Below are 24,279 nucleotides of genomic sequence, written 5' to 3'. Positions count from 1 at the left end.
CAGGAGAACCTATGAACAGGACATTGCTCCAACATCTGAATGTGAGAAGGGTCAAGTGTACGTTGACGATACTAGTGCACCTGATGATCAATGTATTACAATGGATAGCCTGCCATGCCTTGCACCTGAAAAGGAATACCATGAAACAAAAGTTGAAGAATCAGTTGAAAATACTCAAACAAAAGAAGATCTAGGAGTTGAACAAGCAATTAAAAAGGAAGACGACTCATTCCTTGAAGAATTCTCACATATGCTACAAAAGGAGATCCTTGAGATTGAATTGCAGGAGGTTTCAAATGGTCTCATCGAAGACGACAATCAAGTTGAGATGTTAAACAAAGAGATACAAATCGTCATAAGTGAGCCCAGATATGAAGAACAATTCAAAGGGGCGCTTGAAGATTTCATCACCAGTATGCTATTTGAGGGAGCATTGAAGGATCTTGTAGAGGAAACACAAATGGAATTACTGCCAAAATTTTTTCTAGATAAGCAAGCTACTGGGAGTGATATGATCCATCATCAACTTCGACCTCCCGAGACTATACTTGAAGAAGAAAGGTCACCTGAGATTATCTTTGATCCACTAGAGGAGATGTTTGAAGATCAGTCCATCAAGGAGACTCTCATTTTTGAAGATATGCTAACAAAATTTCATGAAGATGCCTGGTTTATGCAAGTGAAAACAGAGAATCTTGAGCTATTCGAAGGGGCGCTGAGTTTATTTCAAGAGGAACTTCCTAGTCAAGATCAACATATTGCGAATGCTCGTGGAATAGTTCATCATCAATGGCGACCTCCTGAAGCGGCTGGTGATCTCGCTTCCAACAATACAGTGCCGTCTGAGCCTGAAACATGCCAGGTTGTCTCTTTCCTTAATCCTAGCTTTGAAAGTTATTATGATTTTGATTATGGGGATTTTGGGAAAACAACTTGCATTTGGATTGATCATGGTCCTAACGAATTACCTCAGTTGATCATTTTGAGTGACAACTTGCCTGAGTATGAGAGATGCATGGTGAGAGTTTGCCTTTCTGTATTTAAGGATGAATTTGCTAGGTTGAGAACCATCACGTTTGCCATGCTCCTGTTGCACAACCTGAGAAATCATGTAAAGTCATGTATATATTTTGCTTCTTTGAGTCGTGTCGAGTCTAGGACTCTTGTATATAGGTTTAGAGTAGGTTTTCTTTTCGTGTTTTTTAGGTTAGAGGTCTTTTGAGCCTTGTTCTTGATTTGCCTTGAGTCATTTGACTCATGATCTGGTGTGGCTCAGGTAGTTTGGTAGTTTTCTTTTGGTGTGCGTTTTAGTTTAGTTTGCTTTGGGTCGGTCTGTCGGTCGGTTTGCTTTAGTTTAGGTGTCTTGAGTGGGAGCCTCCATTTTGTGAGAAAGGTGTTTGTGTTGTTGCTCATACACTGGCAACATCCTGGATCTTATGTTAGACTCATTTCTTAGATATCTATTCATGAAGTGTTTGGAATCCGAGGTTGTTCCTCTCCAGTTTTATCATCTGATTAGGACCTGTGCTTGACTTGGAAGGGAATCATTTTCTGTGTCTTGATGCCGACATCTGTTGATTACTATATCTCCACACATTAATAGACTCCGAGTCATTATGGTTTTCAGGCAAAGCTGTGATTGGTGAAAAATCTAAAATCTGGCTTCAGTGCCACCGCAATTCTCAAACCCTAGTAAGCTTCACTGCTTACGAGCCAAAGGAATTGACGAAGAGAAAAAGCAATATCAAAAGGAAAAAATAAAAAAAAAGAGAAAACGAAAAAGAAAAATGAGGAGAAAAATGAAATGAAATGAAATATCAAAATTGGCTAAAGGGAATATGCGAGTAACTCCATCGGGGCTATAGACGCCTGGCTGGCAATGGAGCAATGTTCGTGAGCTTGCGGCGATAACCTCGTCGGGACTATGGACGTCTGACTGGCAGCGAGGCTCTATCCAGGATGCTTTTGAAGTTTAGATAAACTACGTAGCTAATCACAGGGGAACCTGAAAGTCATAGTTGTCTTGTCGAGAGGAATGAATACACTTGCACACACCTGGGTAATCAAAGACTAAGTGTCTAGATATGGTTAAGGATTCCCCTTCTACTTTGAGTGCATTCTCTAATCTCTTGATGAGCTAGGATGAATTTTCCGGAGGTTCTAGGTGTCGATTGAGTCTTTATCTCTGAAATGTTTTTCAACATTTATTCAAGGTGGCGCTAGATGTTGTGACGTTTTCACACATCGCCCCATTGCAAATGGGGACCCATGTTTTTTTTGCTCGTTTTGTTCGTTTTCGCTTTGCTTTTTCTAGGGTTTTGTTAGTTTGTTAGTTGTCTGGATTTAGGGTCAAGCCTTAGGGTTTTAATTACCGTCTTTTCGGACCAGAATCCAGTCGGTTTTGGGAGCTTTTTGATTTTCCTTTTCTAGAATGCAAATTTTGAATGAAATGAATTCGCCAGAATGGTCTAATTTTCAATTGGAATGTTAATGCAGAGCTTAAATTTGTCTAAGTGTTGAAGATGAAATGTGAATTTTTGTCCAATTGAATATTTTTGACCAAATTTTGACTTTTTTGAATTTTGATCCTAGGCATTTCAAATGATTTGTTTTCACCTTGTGAAGTGATAAAATGTGTAAAATCATGATATTTTGGCCTGTAGGAGCAAAATCGCTCCTGTCCCTCAGTGAAGGACGGGAGCTCGTTTTCAAATATCTTACTATTCTTGCAGGGTCAAGATGAATTACGAATTGGAAGTAATGGTGAAATATGTCGTTTTTCTTGCAATTTGCATGGTTCCTTGTTGAGTCTTCAATCTTAGATGGTAGATGATTAGATGAATGGAGGAAATGTGATTGATTGATGGTGGAATTCGTACATCCATACTACTAGCAGTTTGTTGATTGCAGACTTGCCTTGCGTAGTCAACTGGAATCATTCAGCCTAAGCTCAATTTCAATTTGTTGCCTCTTCATTGATATGCATCAACTTGGATGGTATCTATGCCTGCGGTGATAATTTGAACATCATAAAGCTCCCCTTAGAAGATTGCACTAGTCTTGTGTAGATGTTCCATTGATGTCAAAACAAGACCTAGTTAGAGTTTCATCAAAAGGTCAAGTCATTGCTCCTACATTCTTAGTATTAGGATTAGATCCTCTCTTCGCCCTTATCCTTTTTCCATTTTTTTAATCTAAGTTAGTCAGAGCCTGTGTCCAGCAAAGCAGATCGGAAGTTCAATGTAAGTCCCCTTGTGATTCCAGCAAATCACATCATACCACTGGAGCTTGTCCACACGTGGAGACCCCACTAAAAGAACCTTGGAGTCTACCTAACTGATCCTTTACGCGAATCTTCAGCAGTTAGAGACTATTTTCTCAAGAGAGGATAAGATGCCTTTAGGTATTTTATTCTGTGTATGATTGTGTACAAAATACACGTCAACAGTACCCTAGGGGAGAAATCTGCTAAATAAAACTTACAGCCAACTCATGGCACCCATGAATGCATAACCAGAATTCATCCTTAATCCCTACACCCTTATGACCCCCAAAAAGGCAACCATGCCATATTTGCACCCCTTATGACTCCCAAGTAGAAATAACACAAAAGAAAGGCAGCAAGGGTCTCATGGATAGACCCTTGAGATCACTCTCAAAATGAGAGCCTCTCACCCTAAGGGCTGTCAAACTCCTTCCACCCCCAAGACCATCTTTCCTCCCAAGGAAAGGAGGGTCTTGAACATTCCCCAAACACAACATTACATAAAACAACAATAAACAAGAAACACATAAATTTTACAGTTACAACACAAACAAAGAGTTACAGCAATTTCCATTCAAACATTCTATTACATTTTTACATTTACATAAGAGGGGAAAAGATAACACCAACCTTGACCTGCCAAGGGAAATCTAAGGGAAAGCTTGATGAAGCGCTGCCCAATCCTCTAATTCTTTTCTGCAATTCCTTAGCCCCCAAATCTGCTATCCTAAAACTGATTTTCTTCCAAAATTTTCCAAAAATCTCCAAGGATGGAGAGTGGGTGATTAGCTCACTAAGCTTCCATTCTTAGCCTAAGAAGGTCTCTCTCACTCCTTCCAACCTCTTGGATAGAGTGAGGGATCCCCCATTGGATTGGTCTTCCCTAGGTCTTACACACTCCCTAACCTAGGTGTCTAGAGAAGGGAAATGGAATGGGGAAGAGGGATTACTCCCTTCAAGAAGGTTCTCCTACCAAGGAGGGCACTCCTATAGATGGAATTCGTCCATCTTGGGAAAACCACTTTTTTGGGTGGTTAAACAAGTCCTAAGGGAAAGACACATGGCCAATTTTGGCCTTCACCCATAGGTACCCCATGAGGCCTAATAGAAATGCTCTAAAATTGACTCTAGGAGTTGATTTGACCTTCAGAAAGTCCACCTAAAGTTAACCTACGGGTCAACTCTGAGTTGACCTTCCTTGTGGCTCACTAACCTAGATTTCTTGGTTCCTTCAAGGATAATTAGGAGATATAACAATTAACAAAAAATAAAACTCTCCAAAAAGGTGACATGACAAATTGCCAACACAACATACTACATAGGTGTCAAGTGACACTACAAAATAATTCCACATCACAATACACACGTGGCAATTGTCCCTTAAACAATTTAAACGATTCAATAAATACAATTTACACTCCTGCAACATTTTACATTTACGAATAAAATACAAATACATACGGGGTGTTGTCTCTCCAAATAGAGAACCCCTGGTTTTACTAACGCACATTGGCCTAGGTTTGATTCTCCATAATATTTCCATGGTCACATGGATAATTTCCTGCACATCTCAATTTAAACATTAGTACTTCCCAAATAGCCTCATATAATATACAACACAAAATCAGAATACAATACATTCATTCTGCAAAGACTTGTCATTATAAAATACGATTTGTCACAAATCAAAGCAATTCATCATAATCCTCAAAATTTGATCCATCTACAAGATATGCAAACATATTTCTAACATTATAACAAATCCTGAAATTCAGACAATAACCTACATCATCACAATATTACCCTAATCTAGAATCATATAATATTCTATAATCCACAAGGCATAGAAATGAAGCATCCATATATATCAATGTTACCAAAATCGTGGGACCATGTAAAGTTCTCTATCCATAGTGTGTCAAAACTAGCATCCAAAATAGTTCCAAAATGAAAATAGCTGAAGAGATAGGATGGGTCGGGGTAGGGCCTCACAGAAGAGTCAGGATGGAGTAGAGCAGTGAAGATACCGGACCTACTCAGAGAAAGAGTCTTTTCCAAACTGTGTGCAAATCAGGTGGTAAGTGTTGCAAGGTTTTTTGTGGATAGTGGAAGCACTGGTAATTTGGTATTTGAGGAGATGGTAGTGGAGCTTGGATTGAAGAGGCTTGAACACCCTTGTTCTTACAAGGTAAGTTGGTTACAAGATGATCAAAAGTTAGAAGTGAAGGAGTAGTGTTTGCTGAATTTTAATATTTGGCCTTTTGGGGATGAGGTCTTGTGTGATGTTGTATCTATGAGTGCTTGTCATGTCTTGTTGGGAAGACCTTGGCAGTTTGATAGAGGAGCTATTTATGACTGTAGAAGAAACCTAATCACTATTGAGAAAGATGGGCATAAGTTCACATTGACTTCTTTGAAGGAGGAAGAGAAGGAGGTGAAGAACCTGAATCTTGAGAGAAGTGGCAGTACTGAGAAACCAGTTGCAGAGGTTATACTGGAAGATGGCATGAGTTTACAAAAGGATCTGATAGATAAGCTTGATGGACTGATAGAACCGGATGATAGAAAGCTTATGGTGACAAACCGGATGAAGTCTTGTGGCAGAAACAAATCAGAGTTGCAAAAGAAAGAGAGCAGTAAGCAGAGACAATGTGTAGATCTGAAGCAAAGGAAGAGAAACAAAGAGTGTCAGGGATTAGAGAATCCGGTTGAGATCTCAGAGGAGCTAAAGAAGATGTTTGTAGATAAGGAAGATGTTTGGATTAGAAATGAACATGGGGTCTTTATCTTGAATCCTTTTCGATGTTCATGAGTTGCCTCTCATGGAACATCTCTTTCTACCTGGGGTGTCTGATGCAGGAGTATCCCCGGTCTATGAGCAATCTTGCATCAACCAAATATATTTCCTTTCAGTTTAGTTCTTGTTCTGTTCAGTGTGCAGTTTTTTGTGTTCTTGCCGGTAGGTGCCTGTAGTTGCTTGCTTTTCATTGCAGATCCTATTTTCGGTTTCCAGGCTGGTTCATATGCTTAATTCCATATTTTCAGTCCATTTGGATTCTTTTCCGGCTAGTTATCGCTCCCGGTTTGACTGTTTCTGGGTTCCGGGACAATTCTTGAGCTTACCGGTAGGTTTTCCTTCATTTCCGGAGCGGTTTCTTGGCGTGTGGATTTATTTGGGGTCTTGTCTGATGTTCTTTGGTGTGTGGCCGACCTTCCTGCTGATCCACACTGCTTGGTTGTTATTTTCCGGAGGAATTTATTTCATTCTTAGGGCCGACCTAGTCACACGTTTCATTTTCCTGCATTGGTAAATGTAATCCTTTGTGGCCAACCCGGATATGTTCCGGAGGGTATATATAGGGTATTATGTAATCATTTGTAGGGGACAAAAAGTAGAAATCAGAATAAAGATTTAGATTCGTGATTAGTGATCCGGTTGACTCTGAGAGTTCCGGATGGATGTTATCTGGCTTGTAGCTTGCATGTAACCGGTTGACTATCGGATGTTCTATGATGACTATATGATGATAACCGGTCGATTGCTGGAGGTTCTAAGACAATTATATGATCTATTTCCGTAATCTTGCTATGTTTTCTTGTTGCTTTCGTTGTGTTACTCTTGCTGCATAAGCCGGTTAGTTCTCTTTTGAGGGTTTATCGGTTATGGCTGCATCAGGATAGCAAAAAAAATTAGGCATAGTAGGGAGACAACTATCAAAATAATAAAAGAAATTGATTTTAAAACTTTTAATATACAAATAAATCATTAAATATAAAATATTTAAAGGTAAGCTTAAAAGTAGCTGAAATTTATACCATCCTTGAGAGTATTTTTTTCTGTTCATTCAAATAGTAGGGCGATATTGTAATCTATAAAGAAAGTAGGTACAAAAGGCTAGAACTTGCGGCAAGTTGTTTCTATTTGATACCACATTCTAAGTTCACAAAAGTTGCGCTGATCTCATTTATACCATGTAGCACCCCTATAATATTAGTATTACCTAGAATATTAATTAGAAAAGATGAACTTTAAAGTTTATTGATAAGTCATTATGATACAACTCAGTTTTAACAATCAACACTATTAGCACAAAATCTAAATACCACTTTGGTATTGTTGATGTGTTTTTTATGCACCTCAAACACAAAATAAAATGCCAAGGTATCTTATCCTCTCTTGATTAAAATCTTTCCAAATGCTAAACTATGTGATCAATTGGAAGACTCCAAGGTTTTGAAATTTCAGGTCTTGACGCATGGATAAGCTCAATGGTTTGATGTGATAATGCTGGAATCACAAGGGGACTTACGTTGAATGCGTGAATGTTGCTGGAACTTGGGAATTTACTCATCTAACAAAGAAAGAACAAAAGGAAAGGGTTTAGTTTAGAGAGTCTAATCTAATCCTAGTATTGTAGGTTGTAGTGAATGACTTGGTGAGACTCTACTGGACTTTGCTTTGACATCAATGAACAACTCCACAAAGCTAGTGCAATTTTCTAAGCTAAATATATGATGTTCAAATTATCACCAACAACATAAACACCATCAAGGCAATGCATATCAATGTGTGAATGGCAATTGAAGTTAAGCTTGAATAAGGATTCCAGTTGACTACGCAAGGCAAGTTTACAATCAACAAACTGCTAGTAGTATGGATATGCGAATTTGACCATTAATCATCCACAAGATCTTCCATTCATCTAATCGACATTAAAGCAATGAGAAGTAGAAACCATGTAACTTGTTGAAACAACACATTTCACCATATCTTCAATGAAAAGAGTATATTCATTTACAAGTCTTAGCAACAATTTCTTCTTCTCCTACTCTACTCTAATCTAACTTCTAATTCCTAATTGCCTTAGCAACTATTCTCCTACCCTTCTAACATTAGCCTTTTCAAATGAGAGCACCGAGCCTTATATAGATAGTTCATTACAATGAATGGATCCGATTGATTCAAGATCGATGGCCAAGATTACAAGATGAAACCCTAATTAGGGTTTGTTACAACCACCATTACATTGACCAATGAGAGATGAGGGTAGGTAAGATAAATAATATTTGATGTAGCATCACATCACTTGTTTCTTCCTTGAATGAATGCTGACTTGGAACAAACCCTTTGATTAGATGAATGATGATTGGAAAGCCACTTCAGCCTGCATTGTAGACTTAATCAATTTGCCTTGAACATTCTTCATGATGTTTGGAATTCCTTGTGATATTTTGTATTTCATCCTTATGTTAGGGAATACCCTGAACTATTTCCTCCTTAACGTTCGTTGACTTTGAGATCCCTTGATGTAGTTCCTGATTTCTTGATGTAAAATCCCAAATGCTCATGTCTTGGATTTGTCTTTCCCTCATTTGTTCACCATCATGGTGAATTTTTCTTAATGTTCGAGCTAGTTCTCATCCTTTCTTTTGGAGATCCTTGTCTTGAAATCCTCTTCCAATCCTTGAAATGTTGATCTTTCTCATTCGCATTTGTGATGTTTCCCTTGCAATATGCTTGTAGACTCCTTTGGATTTGAACCTTGATTCCTCCTCATAGCATTGTTTGAGTTTCTTCATTCTTGCATTTCATTTGCTCATCATCTTGGAGCTGATCCTTCATCATTTGTTGCTTTGAAATGTTGAGCCCTTGGTATCCCTGCAAGCTGCATCCCCTTTCACTTCAAGCCTTGATCATCATGCTTCCCTTCCTTGCAGCTGTTGGTATTATGGATGTGTTGCATTAGTTTTGTCATCGATGTCAACACTTATCCTTCTGGAGATCTTTGGTTATATCGAACCGACACATTGTGTTCACCGGCAAGTTCAGTGACTTATGCACAGTCACTGGTATATTGTTCACCAGCACTGAGGATGACTTGTTATCATCTGGAGATCACTTGGTTATGTCGAAGACATGGTTTGGATACTTGGTTTTGGTATTTTGGATAATGGTCTAATCGGGTTGACATATTTGCTGTTACCGACAAATTGGTCTAGGTTATGGACCGGTATGCATTATCTATTCCAGATCAGCATGACACGTTATGGAGATGATTTATTGATTGGATATCGTTGTAAATGTATTGAGCCGACATGATGCATCTCATCTTAACTTGTTTGTAATTGATTTTATTGTAATATTCTTAGTGAGCCGACCTACACATTTGGTCTTAGGTTTTGTATATATGTAAGATTTCAATTGATGAGATAGAGGATATGGGATATGGTATGTAAGGTTATGGTATTGTAACATGGTATGTGCGAATATTGAAGATCATATGAGCAGACCATAGAGAAGGTTCAAGGAAGGTTTGAAGGTGATTATCAAAGCTTAACCGGTACTGAATCCAGCATTGGAGATGCTATTTTGAGCAGTACATTATTCTAGGATTTAACTATCCTATTGTAGTCATTGCGACTCCCATTTGAGCAGTGTGCTCTAGGGGGTTGGCCTTTCTGCATGTGCAAACCCCATTTGTATACACATACTATCTGCAATAGTATCATCTGATTGTGGGTAAGGTTTCCCACTGTGGTTTTTCCCCTTATAGGGTTTCCATGTTAAAATCTCTGTGTTATGTGTTGTGGATGTTGTTTCTCTTTTTGTTTCATGCATTAAGTTTCACTGGTATTGATATTAACTGTTAATCCGTCAACCGGCATTAAGTTTGGTTTACCGGTATTAAGTATCAAGTTTGATTAAGTTGTATTTGTGCTGAAATTCATAGTCAACTGATTCACTCCCCCCCCCCCCCCTCTTAGTTGCCTTCCGGGTCCTAATAGCAGCAGACCTGCAAAACAAACAAATATTGAATCAAACACCTATGGGATAAACCATGTTTCAACCTTGGTGGGAAATCGATCCTTGTAGGGACCAATTTAGTCCTTGAAATTTATCACTGTTTTCATGATCATTTTCTCAAGATGGAAATTCGAAGGTCATAGGGACTCCTTGCTCTTAGCAAATTTCACTTCATTTTGATGCCTTACCCTTGGAGTGAAGATTTGATCGCCATAGGGACTACTCATTCCTCATGACTTATGCTCTTCCTTTGTAATTCTGCACCCAAGTGGAGATCCTACCCTCATCGGGACTTTGTCCTTGAAAATTTTGTGTTGATTTGATCACCATTTGATGGAGTGGAAATCCGAACCCCATTAGGACACTTCAATGTTCCTTACTTTGTCCTCATTCCCGGTGGGTAAGTTGATTGTTATTCCTGAGTGGAAAATCAAACCTCATAGGGGCCTTTTGCTCCCAACTTTTGTCCCAACCTGTGATAGGTAATTTGAACAATTAATTTTCCAGATTTAACTTAGGTTCTGATTTTGAATAATTTTCACAGTTGTAAGCTCATTAAAATCAGAAATTCAACATTGCATAACATAAATTCTGAAAATAATGGAGATCTTTGATCAAATGATGGACATTTTGCTCTTAAAAACCTGAATCTGAGACTTAGAATGGGTCTGATTTTGATATCTAAGTCTGAATACACCCTCCCAAACTCAGAAAATGGAGGAAATTGCAATTAAATGTGCTGTCTTAGTTCTGATTTCTGAGTGTAAATGTCTGAAAATACCTCTGAAGATCATGTTTCAATGGCTGGAATGTTGTTTGTAACTAGGGTTATGTATGGGTTCGGATTGCCTTAAGGCAACATCCGATTCCCCTTTAGGTCCGGGCCCTATCCTAGGGTAACGTGACTCTAATATATGCCCAGCCCAATCCTAAACACACGCCACCTAATTAAATTAGCGCCAAAAACCAAAGGAGGCCGACTTGCAATCAAAGATTTCAATGTGTATAAATAAGAGACATTTGCAAGTCTATAATCATCAAGTTCGAATCTCATACAAATGCGAATTAGCTCTGCTGTGCGAATTCTTCAAGAAGGGTGCGAACTTAACTTCAAGGAAGAGTGCGAACCTATCCAGATTGGTGCGAAATTGTCCAAGAGGACATAGTGGATTTTGATGCAAGTTTTGAAGCATGCAAAGGGACAGATCTGATATGTGAAGATCAGATTCAAGCTAAGTATTGTACTTATGATTTAGAGGAGAATATATAATTTGACCTGTGGGTCTTTCATGCTGGGTATTTCCTCCTTGGAGGTTTTCCCAGGGTATGCTTGTTTGTCTACTATTTTATTTCCGATTTATGTTGGCTTATTAAAATACTGCAAATCTGATTACAACCTAGGGCATAATCAATTATATAAATCTGATTAACATACCTAGGGTTTAAAATTACATGGAAGTGATCCTATCCATGGCGCAATCCATATGTTTGAAGCGATCTGCTCTGGATTGACTGGAAATGGCTCGTTTTGGGCATAAACAATCGCTGGGAATAACATTTCAGTCTGAATAAGCAGCTGGTAATGGTGTCTCAAGTCTGATAATGTCGTCTTCAGCCAAAAATGGCGCCCTATATGCTGCTGTAAACACCCCCAATGATGGTGCACTCAATGCCTTAGGCACAAAATCGCACTTTCCCAGCTATAGTGATCTTCAACCTTCCTTCTTCCAGCTAACTTGGAGCTCAATCAACCACTTAATGATATAATAATAGTAACTGGCCTGGGTTCCGTATTCAACTTTTCACCTTTAACCTTCACCACACAATGAATGTGGGATAAAATGAAACACATTAAACAACCAAGTGGAAAATTGCACCTCTTTGGGACAATTAAATTTAACTTTATATTCATCTTTGCTTGTCCACCAAATGGAATGGTGGAAAATCGATCCTCGTTTGGACTGATTTGTCCACAAAATTCTCAAGTAAATGTTGATTTTCAGCCACTTAGTGGAAAATCGATGGTCATCTGGACATTATTTTCATGATTAATTTGCTTTCCCTTTGCACATTTTCTCCAAGTGGAAATTTGCTTTGCATCGGGACTGAAAAATCTTCACAAAACTTGGTCAAATACCCCTTTGGTGGAAAATCGATGTCTATCAGGAATCATAAACTTAATCAAATCATTGCAATTTTGTCTCAAGTGGAGAATCGACCCCCATCAGGACACCTCTTTTGTCCTGAGTGAATTTCCCGAGTCATCGAGACTTTCCACAAAATCACTTGCAAACTCAGTCCTAGAGTGGAAAAACGCACCTCATTGGAACTCTGTCCATTTTCATCATTAAAATTGAGTGGAAAAATGCCTCCCATTGGGACTTTTCACTTTATGCCTTAGTTGCTTGGTGGAAAAATGTTATCCATCGGGAATAAGTTGATTTTCACATTCCAAAAGTCCAAACTTATCAATTTTACCATTTTATGTAGTGGAAATTCTATTTTCATCGGGACTTTTAACATTTTCTCAAAATTTGAAGGGTGGAAAGTAGGAATCCATCGGGACTTTGTGCATTTTTAACTTATTTCACCTCTTAGGAGTAAAAAAAACAAACTCCTATAGGGACTTTTAACATTTTCACACAAAATTTACATCAATTTGCAACATTTTAAACTTTTTTTGCTCAAATTTTAGGGCAAATTGAAACTCAACACTTAGAAAAATAAATTGACAAGCTAAGACAACTTGACACTTAGGATCATTTCCTTACAATTTTAACACCCTTTTGCATTTTGACATGACACCCTCTCATGAGCGAAGGCAAACACTAGGAAATTATTGCTAAACTAAGACAGCCTAAGCAAAACATCTACCCTAAAAAGCGAAAAAGTGGGGGTCCCCATTTGCAATGGGACGATGTGTGAAAACATCACAACAGGTATGAATAAAGTCTTTATTCTGCATGGTTTATGTGATGATTCCCAAAGAGATTAAATTTTTTGGCAAAACATTGTTTATTTGGTATTTGGTTGATATTACAAAGCTTCTGGAAGCAACTCCTTAACATTTTCAATATAGGTTACTGCAATCTTGTATGTTTTCAAAGTTTCTCGAAGTTTCAAGGATTAAGTTTAGTACTTTTTATTTGGATCTTTTTTTAAATTAAAAAAAAATGATATAGGTTGGGAGGACAGCATAATGTCATCATAATGGTTTAGGGACATATGGGATGGCAAGCGCCCAGGAACAACCCTCATTTTTGTTTTATTTTTGAGGATATTTCGTCCTACCTCCACGTCCTTGAATCGGAGGACATCTCAATATCCCTAGGGACACATATCTGGGGAACACTAGTGGTATTGTGTGAATGCTTTGAGCGATTTACTGATTTTTGATTTTTTAGGTTTTGTGGTTTCTTTGAAAGTAGGATGGATCTTAGCAGGCCAGTTTAGGGAGGAGACCATGGCCTTCCCAGTGTTAATGTTAGAACAAGAAAGGTAAGTCACAACAATCTGAAACTTAGAAAATCTTACGAGAACAAGATACACATAATTTTATCCTGGGAAAACCCTCCACCTGAGGGTGAAAAACCCAGCCACACAAAAATAGGCTTTATTAATCAACACAAATCTGATACAGTTCTGATACCTTTCACAAGCAATGATTGTTACAACTTTAACAATCAACAGAATAATAAAATAACCTTCTGAAAGTGACTACCACCATTCCTCCGCTATAAACTCCTTATACAATATGTAGAAAGAGCACTACAAACATGCATACGAAGATAGAAGAAAACTCAACCAAATCACGGAAGCTGCAAAGATAGCTTTCTTCCACGCTGACACAGAAAGACGCTGAAGAATATAAATTCAATGGACTGTAGAGGAAGAACCACATATAGACAAACAAAACATCCGAACTCCAATCTCGAATAATAGCTGAGATAAATAGAGAGGAAAGCTTGAACTTTACGTATCCACGACTCTTAAGTAACACATGAAAGAAAAGAGCACGACTAGACATAACTCCCATCGGAAGAATACCAAAGGCTATGCGCTAAGAAATATTGTCAGTTACACCACCGACAAGAGAAACCGGAGAATGTTGCCAGCTCACACGCAAGATGGTGACGAGGAATAAGGAAGTTGATACAATACCAACTCGAACTCGTAGAAGTCAAAATCGCAGAATGAATACGATGAGCTAAATTTGAAATGCATGATATCAACAAGAAGAATATTGAACCATTGTAGGAAATAAATGAAATCTCCTGCAGCTATATCATTAACACTCCCTCTTAGCAAAGGAGATATCATTTACATATTTTCAAGTCATAGTCTCTCAACATGACAAGCACAATGACCACACCCATATGTGTTAAAAAAAAAACTTTATCACGGATTCTCTCAACGTAGTAGCATCATGGATTCACTCAACATGATTTTCACCATGGCCACTCCCATGTGTGAAATAAACACAAGCTCTCATCACAGAGTCACTCAACGTGATGTTGTCATGGAATCTCTCGACATGACATCCACTATGGCTACTCCCATGAGTGGAAAGAGCAACAAGAGCTTTCACCTCAAATTTCTCCGTGATAGAGAAAAATGCATTACAAGGGCTTTCACCTCAAAGTTCTCCGTCATAGAGAAAAATGCATTACAAGGGCTTGCACCTCAAACTTCTCTCACAAAGAAGAATGCATTAACAAAATCTTCATGATGATGTGGCTCCTTCTAATGCTGAAATGTCAGACTCCCTCTGAAGCTGAAATGTCAGACTCCCTCTAAAGCTGAAAAGTCAGGCTACCTCTGAAGCTGAAATGTCAGGCTCCCTCTCACTGGGAGAGTCCTCTTGTCTCAATTTTAATATCTTCAGTGTTGTAGCAGTCAAGAAGTATGTTGGAGCATACCCCAATTCCAAATCTCCCATCAGTAGAGTGACCAACACTTCCAACAGTATGAAACATAATGATAGCTCAGATGATGCTCAGATATAGCATTCAATTAGAAGTTCACAAAACCTAGAACATGTGTAGCCTCCACCTATAATAACAAGCACAAATAGAAATAATGATTCACTGTTCGAATGTTATGAAAATTCATGAACAACATTTAAACATAAAAGAAACTTATCTCTTTATTGCCGGTTCCCATTGAATTAGTCCTGGAGCTGAGTCTTATCTTCTCATAAGACTCCTCCAACACTGTTCTTATATCAGGAACCTTTTGGTATGCATTAAGGTTTGCTCAAATACACCACATACTGAGTGTTCTCTCCTTTGAACAAAACAAAGATTGCAGATTATAGCAACGACAACAATGTGATAAATGATCACAACAAGTACAAGCTGATAGGATGCAGATGCCAGATAAGAGCAACAACACAGAGAAGCTGTGATCTTGTCCTTCCAAAACAATAAAGTGGACCTCACACAATGTGATACCCAAATCAGTCGCATTGCAGAGATCCCGCCGAGTTTTGCAGGGCTGCTCAAGAAATCCGAAATAGGAAGAAATGAAGTCGCAGTTTAGAGAAAGGTGTAGTCTGCAGAAAAACATAGTTTGAATAACACCAAACAATAAACAAGCAACCCTCCTAGAATCCTAAGACCTCCTGTGAGGGAGACGGCCTCAGACCTGGCTCTGATACCATGTTAATGTTAGAATAAGAAAGGTAAGACGCAACAATCTGAAACTTAGAAAATCTTACAAGAACAAGATACACAAAATTTTATCCTAGGAAAACCCTCCACTTGAGGGTGAAAAACCCAACCACACAAAAATAGGCTTTATTAATCAATACAAATCTGATACAGTTCTAATACACTTCACAAGCAATGATTGTTACAGCTTTAACAATCAACAGAATAATAAAATAACCTTCTGAAAGTGACTACCACCATTCCTCCAATATAAACTCCTTATACAATATGTAGAAAGAGCACTACAAACATACACACGAAGATAGAAGAAAACTCAACCAAATCACGGAAGCTGCAAAGATAGCTTTCTTCCACGTTGACACAGAAAGACGCTGAAGAATATAAATTCAATTGACTGTAGAGGAAGAACTAGATATAGACAAACAAAACATCCGAACTCCAATCTCGAATAATAGCTGAGATAAATAGAGAAGAAAGCCTGAACTTTACGCATCCACGGCTCTTAAGTAATGCATGAAAGAAAAGAGCATAACTAGACATAACTCCCACCGGAAGAATACCAAAGGCTATGCGCTAAGAAATATTGTCAGTTACACCACCGACAAGAGAAACCGGATAACGCTGTCAGCTCACACGCAGGATGGTGACGAGGAATAAGGAACCTGATACAATACCAACTTGAACTCGTAGAAGTCAAAATCGCAGAATGAATACAATGAGCTAAATTTGAAAGGCACGATATCAGCAAGAAGAATATTCAACCATCGTAGGAAATAAATGAAATCTCCTGCAGCTATATCAATAACACCCAGCAGGGTTGTGTGTAGATCTCTTCAACAAAAAGTAGATTTCAAACTCAACAATGGAAGGATAAATGGAAAGAAATATTTTGGTTCTTTCAATCATAGATAACTCATTTACAAAGCAAATAATGTGGGAATCATCTTCTTTGAGCTTTGCAGGAGAAATATATCTATGTTTTTGCATCTCTCTTGCTGATTAGATTACAGTGTGAGCTCACAAACAAGCCATCATGCTTATAGGTCTATGGAAAGCAAGTATGCTCATAAAATCCAAAATGTGATGTTAAAAGAATTTGGAAGACATTTGTGAAAAATAAATTCACAAAAGACACATGCAGAATTCCTTTCAAGCAAATATAACAAGGAGTATTGTACTTCAATGATAGAGAATTTTTGTGTGGTCAATTGATGTTAAGAGAGAGTAGGTCAATCCTAGGCCACTCAAAAAAAATTAATGACCTGTGCATATGGCAGGAAGACAGTAAATGTTTTTCTTTTAATTTCTAGGTTTCAAGTATAGTTCTTTCATACATGGATGGGCATGAATGTGCCTACAATTAACATGCATATACAAGAATTGTCATCTCAATATGTATGTATAAAATATAAACTTAATAAGAAAGAAAGAAAATATATTAATGTCCACAAATGACTAAAAATAGATCAAATGGGCTGGAACATACGATAGCAAAAAGACTAGGGAATAAAGGTAATAGAAGCCAGAACATGGGAGGTTTTACTAAAAAATGTGACCTGCAAACTGGTTCAATTATAAATAGAAAAGAAGGGGGAGAAGCCCACAAAACAATAGAAATAAAATACCATCCATATGGGGGTCCCAAAACCTCAGGTGCTGGTATTCAGTAATGCATTGGAGGAGCCAACAATGTTATTGTCTATAATCTATCATTATAGGAGTACCAATACAGAGTCTGAGAAAGTTAGTTGGGGAAATTACAGGGCTAAAACATCCAGGCTGGACAATCATAGGAGGCATTCAATTCTACCAAGGAGCAATCCCAACATTCAATGCCAAAGAACTACTGGTAGTTGGAATAACAATAGTGATGTGAGCTTGCGCACCTGAGATCTGTGCCATTGAAGTGGGATGTGAGAGGGTCCTTGACACCAAGAAGAGATAGAGCCATGACCATTAGAGTTAGAGCCAAGGTGCCAAGGAACCACAACGATAGTAGATTGCGAGGATAAGCAATGCTTCACCAATCTTTATGCATCTATACTATATTCAATAGTATCCAAAAGGTGCTTAATGCCTCTAACATTTATAGAGTATAGCACATAAAAGCTTTAACTACACCCAACATTATTTGATGGAGGAGATCAAGAAAACAAAGGACGATACAAGATCAAGATAAAATAGATGCAAACAGGGTAGCACTAAAAGGTCAAAATTGTGTTACAAAACTGAAAAGCTCAATGCCATGACAAAACATGGCTTGAATAAAGAACCAGAAAAATTATTGGGTAGAAAACTAAGTCAAAGAACTGTGGACGCTGGAAATTGAAACAGATGTTATTATAATTAAACAAATGCAAATGCCTTATTAGATGACAATGGACTCCAATTTTGCATGTATTAGAAATATGCTTCCTTGAAATTTGTTTGTTGTGTATCAAAAGCCTATTACTTTGTTGATACTCTAATTTCTATCTTAGCATAGATTCGTTGACATAAGTATGTTTTGTTATTTCTTTTGAAACAATCTATTTTGTTGTATCTTTTTGATCTTATTTTGCAGTTCATCATGTTACTTGTTTCTTGAACTACAATTTCGATGGTAGGTTGGCAAGCATGGATTTTTGACATTTTGTTTGTCTACTTGTAATTATAAAACACTAAGGTAACCTCTCTACAACCTCAACATGTTGATGGATGTTTTGTTCATCAAACATTTTTTTATTGATTCTTCTCAGTAACTGTTTTGAAAGCTCATTCCAAATATATTATTAGTTGTATTTGCCAAAGACATTCAGAAAGCATCTGAACAGGAATGTTTAGTTAGCAACACTATCACCTAAAGAACATGTACTTGTGGGATTGACCACTAACTGGATGAGCAAGATTGTCAAGACACTTTTTTTTAATTTATTTATTTCACATTGCATCTGTTTGTAAGGGCTAAGGTTATTCTGGTGATTATATTTATGCAGGTCCACGTATAACAATCCCCAGGGCGCTTAGATGGGGTTTGTGTGGAGCAGTTTCAGGGAGCTGTAGCTCAGCTTTGCTTGTTCGCCTTTTTCTACCTGAATGTGAGCCACAAAATATAGCTGCATATGACAAACATGCTTCTTGAGGATGTACCAGTTCAGTGTCCTGTACTATTATCATCCATCATTTCAACTCATACAATACAACTGACAATTTTTCTCTGTTTGATCAAAATTTAAATGTTAAGATTTTATCACCATTCCCGATCATGACTCATGAGTATTGATAATACAATACTAGCTATCAGAGTCTCATTTTACTAGTAATTGGACTATGTTCATTTTTTGGTCATGTTTAAGTCCACAAAATAGCCAAAGAGGCTTTCCCTTAAAAACGGTCATGCCTGTTGAAAAGTACTTTTTGCCAATGAGATAAGAAAAGGTAGGCTGATGTACCTAATTGTGGTGTGAGAAGAGCAATGGTCTGTGATTTCTTGAATACTTGACTATAATAATTTTTTTATCAAATAATGTGGGAAACTAGGGTCCAACCCTGTTAAAAAGCAAGCTCAGAGGCAACAGCAGACAAAGTAACAAAAAAGGAAAAAATTAAGAAATAAGAAACAAAAACAATTACAGTGCTGACATAACACTCAAACAGGCAAACAAACAACACAGAGTTAGGACAATCCTTGAGGGGTAGAGACATTCTCTCGATCCTCAAAAAGGAAATTAAACTTGAAAAAAAAAACTAATGTTCTTCTTTTATCTTTTCTTATTAGAACAATTAGCAGAAACAACATCCAATCTTTTCCTTTTCTCAGTAACAGAAGACTGTAGAAGAATGAGAGTGGTAGCAGATTTGTGCATCATGTTGTTGAACGAAAGAACCTGATTTACCTTAGTCTTGTAATGTGGTCAGAAGTTTTTTGTTGTTTTCATAGTGGGCATAAGAAACCCCAAGGCTAGTGACTTTATGCTTTTTATCCAAATCTTTAGATGAATAATCCATAGTTTTCATGTTTGTTGAATAAGGTTCGTTCATCTCCTCAAAGTTATGTTACCCCAAGTTTCCAGGATGGGGGGACGGGGAAACGGGTTTCCGGGACATTTTTTTTTTCGCTTGGAACAGGGGACGGTAGGGGACGGCTATATATATATATATATGAATAATGAAATTTAATAATAACAAGTAGCAACATAATAACATTTATAAATTAGAGTCTTGATTCTAATTCTAATTATTTGCAGATGATGTTTGATTTCAATGTTCTAAAAAAGATTTTCATTCATTAGCAAAATAAGTTAATTGTTCTCACTCAGATTGAATGATTAAGACTAAGCTATGAACATTCAGATATAAGATCAGAGTGCACATGTTACAAATGAAACTCAAACTTTAATAGTGGTAGTTGTTCATTGATTGATAACAATAATTCATGGCATCCATATATGATAGTTACAGTATTAAAATCTCTTCCAGCATACATGGAAATAATTGCAGAGAATTCTGACCTTAATATTGAGCAGATAACAACATACTCAGTGCAGCAAATGGATGAAGAAATACTCAGATTTATGCATAGGTACTTAGAATGTGAACAACAACAACAAGAATCTTATATCTGCTCAAAAATTTTAAATTTTAAATTTTATTGCTGTATGCGCTGGAAACGGCTAGCCATCCCCGAGTTACCGGGACGGTTTCCGAAACAGGTGCCTTGAAGTCGGAAACGCGTTTCCGGGTAACATAGCCTCAAAGTAATTGGTCCCTTCGCCAGTCTCAACAGTTCAAATATAAAATATAGATTTGAAAATTAAACTATTAAGAATGCAATTGAACTTTAAACGATAGCAAATTAAAATGTGAATTATAGATAGCACCATGTAAATATGTGAGTTACTTGTTGGAATTAAACAAGAACAAGACAATTGATAGCAATAAGAACATTCAAATGACATACATTATTTTACTCTAGAAACCACAAGGTAATGAAAAAAGTCCTTAGTAGTGCTAGCTAATCATTGCTTGCCTTGTATCTTTGGGCAGATTGCAAAGAGCGCAAATGGGATGAGCAATCAGCAATTTAACATTGCAAGTACGCTTCTCTCAACGTACTTCTTATGCTTCCTTTGCTATTAAAAATTTGAATTCATCACTCCTATACTCGTATATCCAAGCCACTTACATGGCTCTCATTTTGGAGTTGTCCTTCTGTTGATGGTGTTTTTACGCACTATGCAACATAGAATAAAATACTTATTATTCTATCATCTATTGGAAAAAGACTCCCAAATGCTAAGCTACGTGATCAAGTGGGATGACTGGTTCTCGAATGTCAAGTCTTGACGTGCTCTTGGATAGACTCAGTTGTATATGATGTGATATTGCTGGGATCACAAGGTGGACTTATGTTGAATGCTTGAATGTTTGAATGATACTAGAATGTGGGATTTCACTTGATTTAAAAAAAAAAAGAAAAAAGGATAGGGGTTGAGAGAGATCTATTCTAACTCTAGGAATGTAAGAGCAAAGGACAATCTTGGGTGGAATTCAACTAATTCTTGCTTCGACATAAAATGAACATCTCTGCAAGGCTAATGCAATCTCCTAAAGATAGCTTTATGATTTTAAAATCATCACTACAAACATAGACACCATCAAGTTGATGCATATCAATGAAGAAGCGACAATTGAAGTTAAATTTTAGCTGAATGATTCTAGTTGATTACACAAGGCACTTTACCATCGGCAAGGTGTTAGTAGTATGGATATACGAATTTCACCATTGATCATACATAAGTTCTTCCATTCATCTAATTATCAATATCTAACATGAAGATCCAACAAGAAACCATGCAATTGTAGAAGAAACAACACATTCCACCATAACTTCAATGAAAAAGAAGTTTATTTACAACTTTGACAACAATTTTTGCCTTCTCTTCCTATTCTACTCTAACTGCTAACTGTTCTTGAACTACTACAATTTTCTGTCTATTTGCTATTAACAATATTGTTTACAAATGAAGAAGTGGAGCCTTATATAGTGCTCTCATTACAATTCGATTGCTCAGATCATTTTGGGATCAATGGCCAAGATCAAAAGATATAAACCCTAATTAGGGTTTCTTGAACCCATTACAATGCATTTAATACTTGACCAATGATACAATTACATTTGATTGGACACGTCTTTAAAAAATTCAGCCAATAGATGATGACGGTAGGTACATCGAACTTTGTGCCCACATTGATGGACGAGCTAGATACATTGAATCTAGACGTCATCTCATGAAGTAATGTGATTGGATAAGTGATGACTAGGCGCCACCTCAGCTTGCTTGATTTTTGTAACTCATCACAAATGTAGATGAATGAGGCATATCTCTTGATACTCAACATTTCAAAGCTTTTGATGTGATGATGACTTTGCTCAATTTGTCCTTCTAACTTTGATTAACTCTTATCAAATGCAATAAGATTTTTGAATTGATTAGATGAAATGATCAATTCAAGTTTATAATCGCCTAAAGGGATCGAAACTTCATCACAAATATTTGGCGATTTTCATTTAATGGAATCCATCAAAATGATGAACCTCTTAGTCACTCTCATTTAATGATTGTAAATATGGGCACCCCTTTTCAAAAAAAAAATCGCATCTCCTTGTTGCTATGTAAAGGGTGCTTGATCGCTGCCTCATTAAATGTATTAGAGCGCACTTGTGAATGCCTGCAATGTGCATTAGATAATTGCCTTTGATGCTTATTAGAAGGGCTTCGAACTATGTATTCAAGTCATTTAATGTAATTACCCAATTACATCAATTGCATTAATCAAATCAATCGACTTCCATTGTTTTAAATGCATCTTGTTGTTCAACGATCCCCTATTGAATGCAAATTTATTGTTGATATCCAAGTCGGAACTTTGCATTTCAGGTTTGCAATCAATTCATAAAGTCGAAGGCTTAGATCCAATGATGCCTTTATGCAAGGCTTCAATTTTTTTTTTAAGCAACTCTAGCCATCATTGAATGCCATCCCTTGTATTTGTCGAATGCAACTCGCCCAATTCATTAAATATTGCTTGATCGATCTTAGGTGAGATAATATCAAGTTTTGCACTCCAATAACTTAATCGCCAGCTTAGAATTCGTAAAGCTTAGATTATAATAAAGCTAGCTTCCTAGAATTGAATAACTCACCTCACACTTTATAATATCATAAGGAATCGATTTTAAATATTTGCAGTTGTGCGACCACTTTTCTTTAATCCCCGTCAATCATTATTTTTGTCTTTCATCACACTTGCATTGATCATAGCATAAGACTTCATCGTGCAAGTTCAGCGTCATTGAATGCTTTGCATACATTGTGACTCTTTATCTCGCATCGTAAAACATTGCCATCTTTCATTCTATAATCGATCTTGACTTGATCAAATTTCTTATTTTCCTTCCTACTTCATCGCAGTCAATGACAAGGGGGGGTGTCGGTGGCAATGGAAGGGGGTGCTGGTATCAATGGAAGGGGGTGCCGATGAAAAGTGGAAAGGGGTGCCGGAAGCAATGGAAGGAGGGTGCGAAAATAATTGAAGGAGGGTGCGAAAGCACACTCGAAGTCTAGATCATTTTTTATGCCTTAGCCAAATTTTGATGTTTTAATTTTGCACTTCTTCCAAATACAAAGCTAATAGCTAAACGACTCTAAAAACTATCCTAGAAAGAAAAAAAAAGTGGGGTCCCATATGCAATGGAGCGATGCGTGAAAACGTCACAACACCTTCCATGCACTAATAGATTTAAAAGGATAATAGAAGCATGCAAAAGCATTGATCTATTGGACGTGGTTTTATAGCAACCAATGTTAGCATTGTTAGAAGAAAATGTTGGATTGTAATAATTGTTACAAATTATAGAGAGACCTTGGGAGAATATTAGTATGAATTTTGTATTAGGATTGCCAAGAATGTAGTATGTCGACGATTCAATATTTTTGATAGATAATAGATTTTTAAGATGGAACATTTCATAGAATGATTCTAGAGAGACCTTGGGAGGATTAGTAGGAATTTGTATTAGGATTGTCAAGAATGTAGAATGCTCATGATTCAATATTTTTTATAATGACAAGATTGCATGGATTACTAAGAAGGATGGTATTTGACAAAGATACAAAAAATGTTGGTTAATTTTGGAGAAGATTGTGGAACAAGAAGATAAAATTGAAGTTCAATTTAACATATTACCAACAAATAGATTAACAACCAAAAGTGGTGAGTAGAAGTCTAGATAAGTTGTTAAGATTTTAAGTAGAAAATAATAGGAATAGGGATATGACACTTGCACATGTTGAGTTTGCTTACAATAATTTAGTAATTTTTGGAGATAGTACATAGTCTTCGTTAAAAAAAAAAGTGCCAACGCTTAGAGATATTAGTACATAGTAGTAGTAAAAAAAATGATAGTACATGGCAGTAGTCAACAAAATGTGCCAAGGTTAGAGATATTAGGAATGAAAAGAAGAGGGATGTATAGGCTAAAAAAATGTAGATCA

The 24,279-nt window shown here is 37.1% G+C and overlaps 1 protein-coding gene across 2 annotated transcripts in view; it reads left to right on the top strand.

Moving 5' to 3' along the window:
- The window catches only part of LOC131062805 (uncharacterized), a 112,581-nt gene extending 93,367 nt beyond the window's left edge, over positions 1 to 19,214 (top strand). For both annotated transcript variants that reach the window (XM_057996548.2, XM_057996547.2), the window contains one exon: positions 18,718 to 19,214. In XM_057996548.2, coding sequence (XP_057852531.1) covers positions 18,718 to 18,863 — 146 coding nt within the window. In that variant the 3' untranslated portion in view covers positions 18,864 to 19,214. The remainder of the gene's footprint in view (positions 1 to 18,717) is intronic.
- Positions 19,215 to 24,279: the final 5,065 nt, after the last annotated feature.

Source organism: Cryptomeria japonica, chromosome 9 (assembly GCF_030272615.1).
Source record: "Cryptomeria japonica chromosome 9, Sugi_1.0, whole genome shotgun sequence".
In the NCBI taxonomy this organism is placed as follows: Eukaryota; Viridiplantae; Streptophyta; class Pinopsida; order Cupressales; family Cupressaceae; genus Cryptomeria; species Cryptomeria japonica.
Note: the sequence above shows the minus strand (reverse complement) of the source record. Positions and strands in the feature narration are given on the sequence as shown.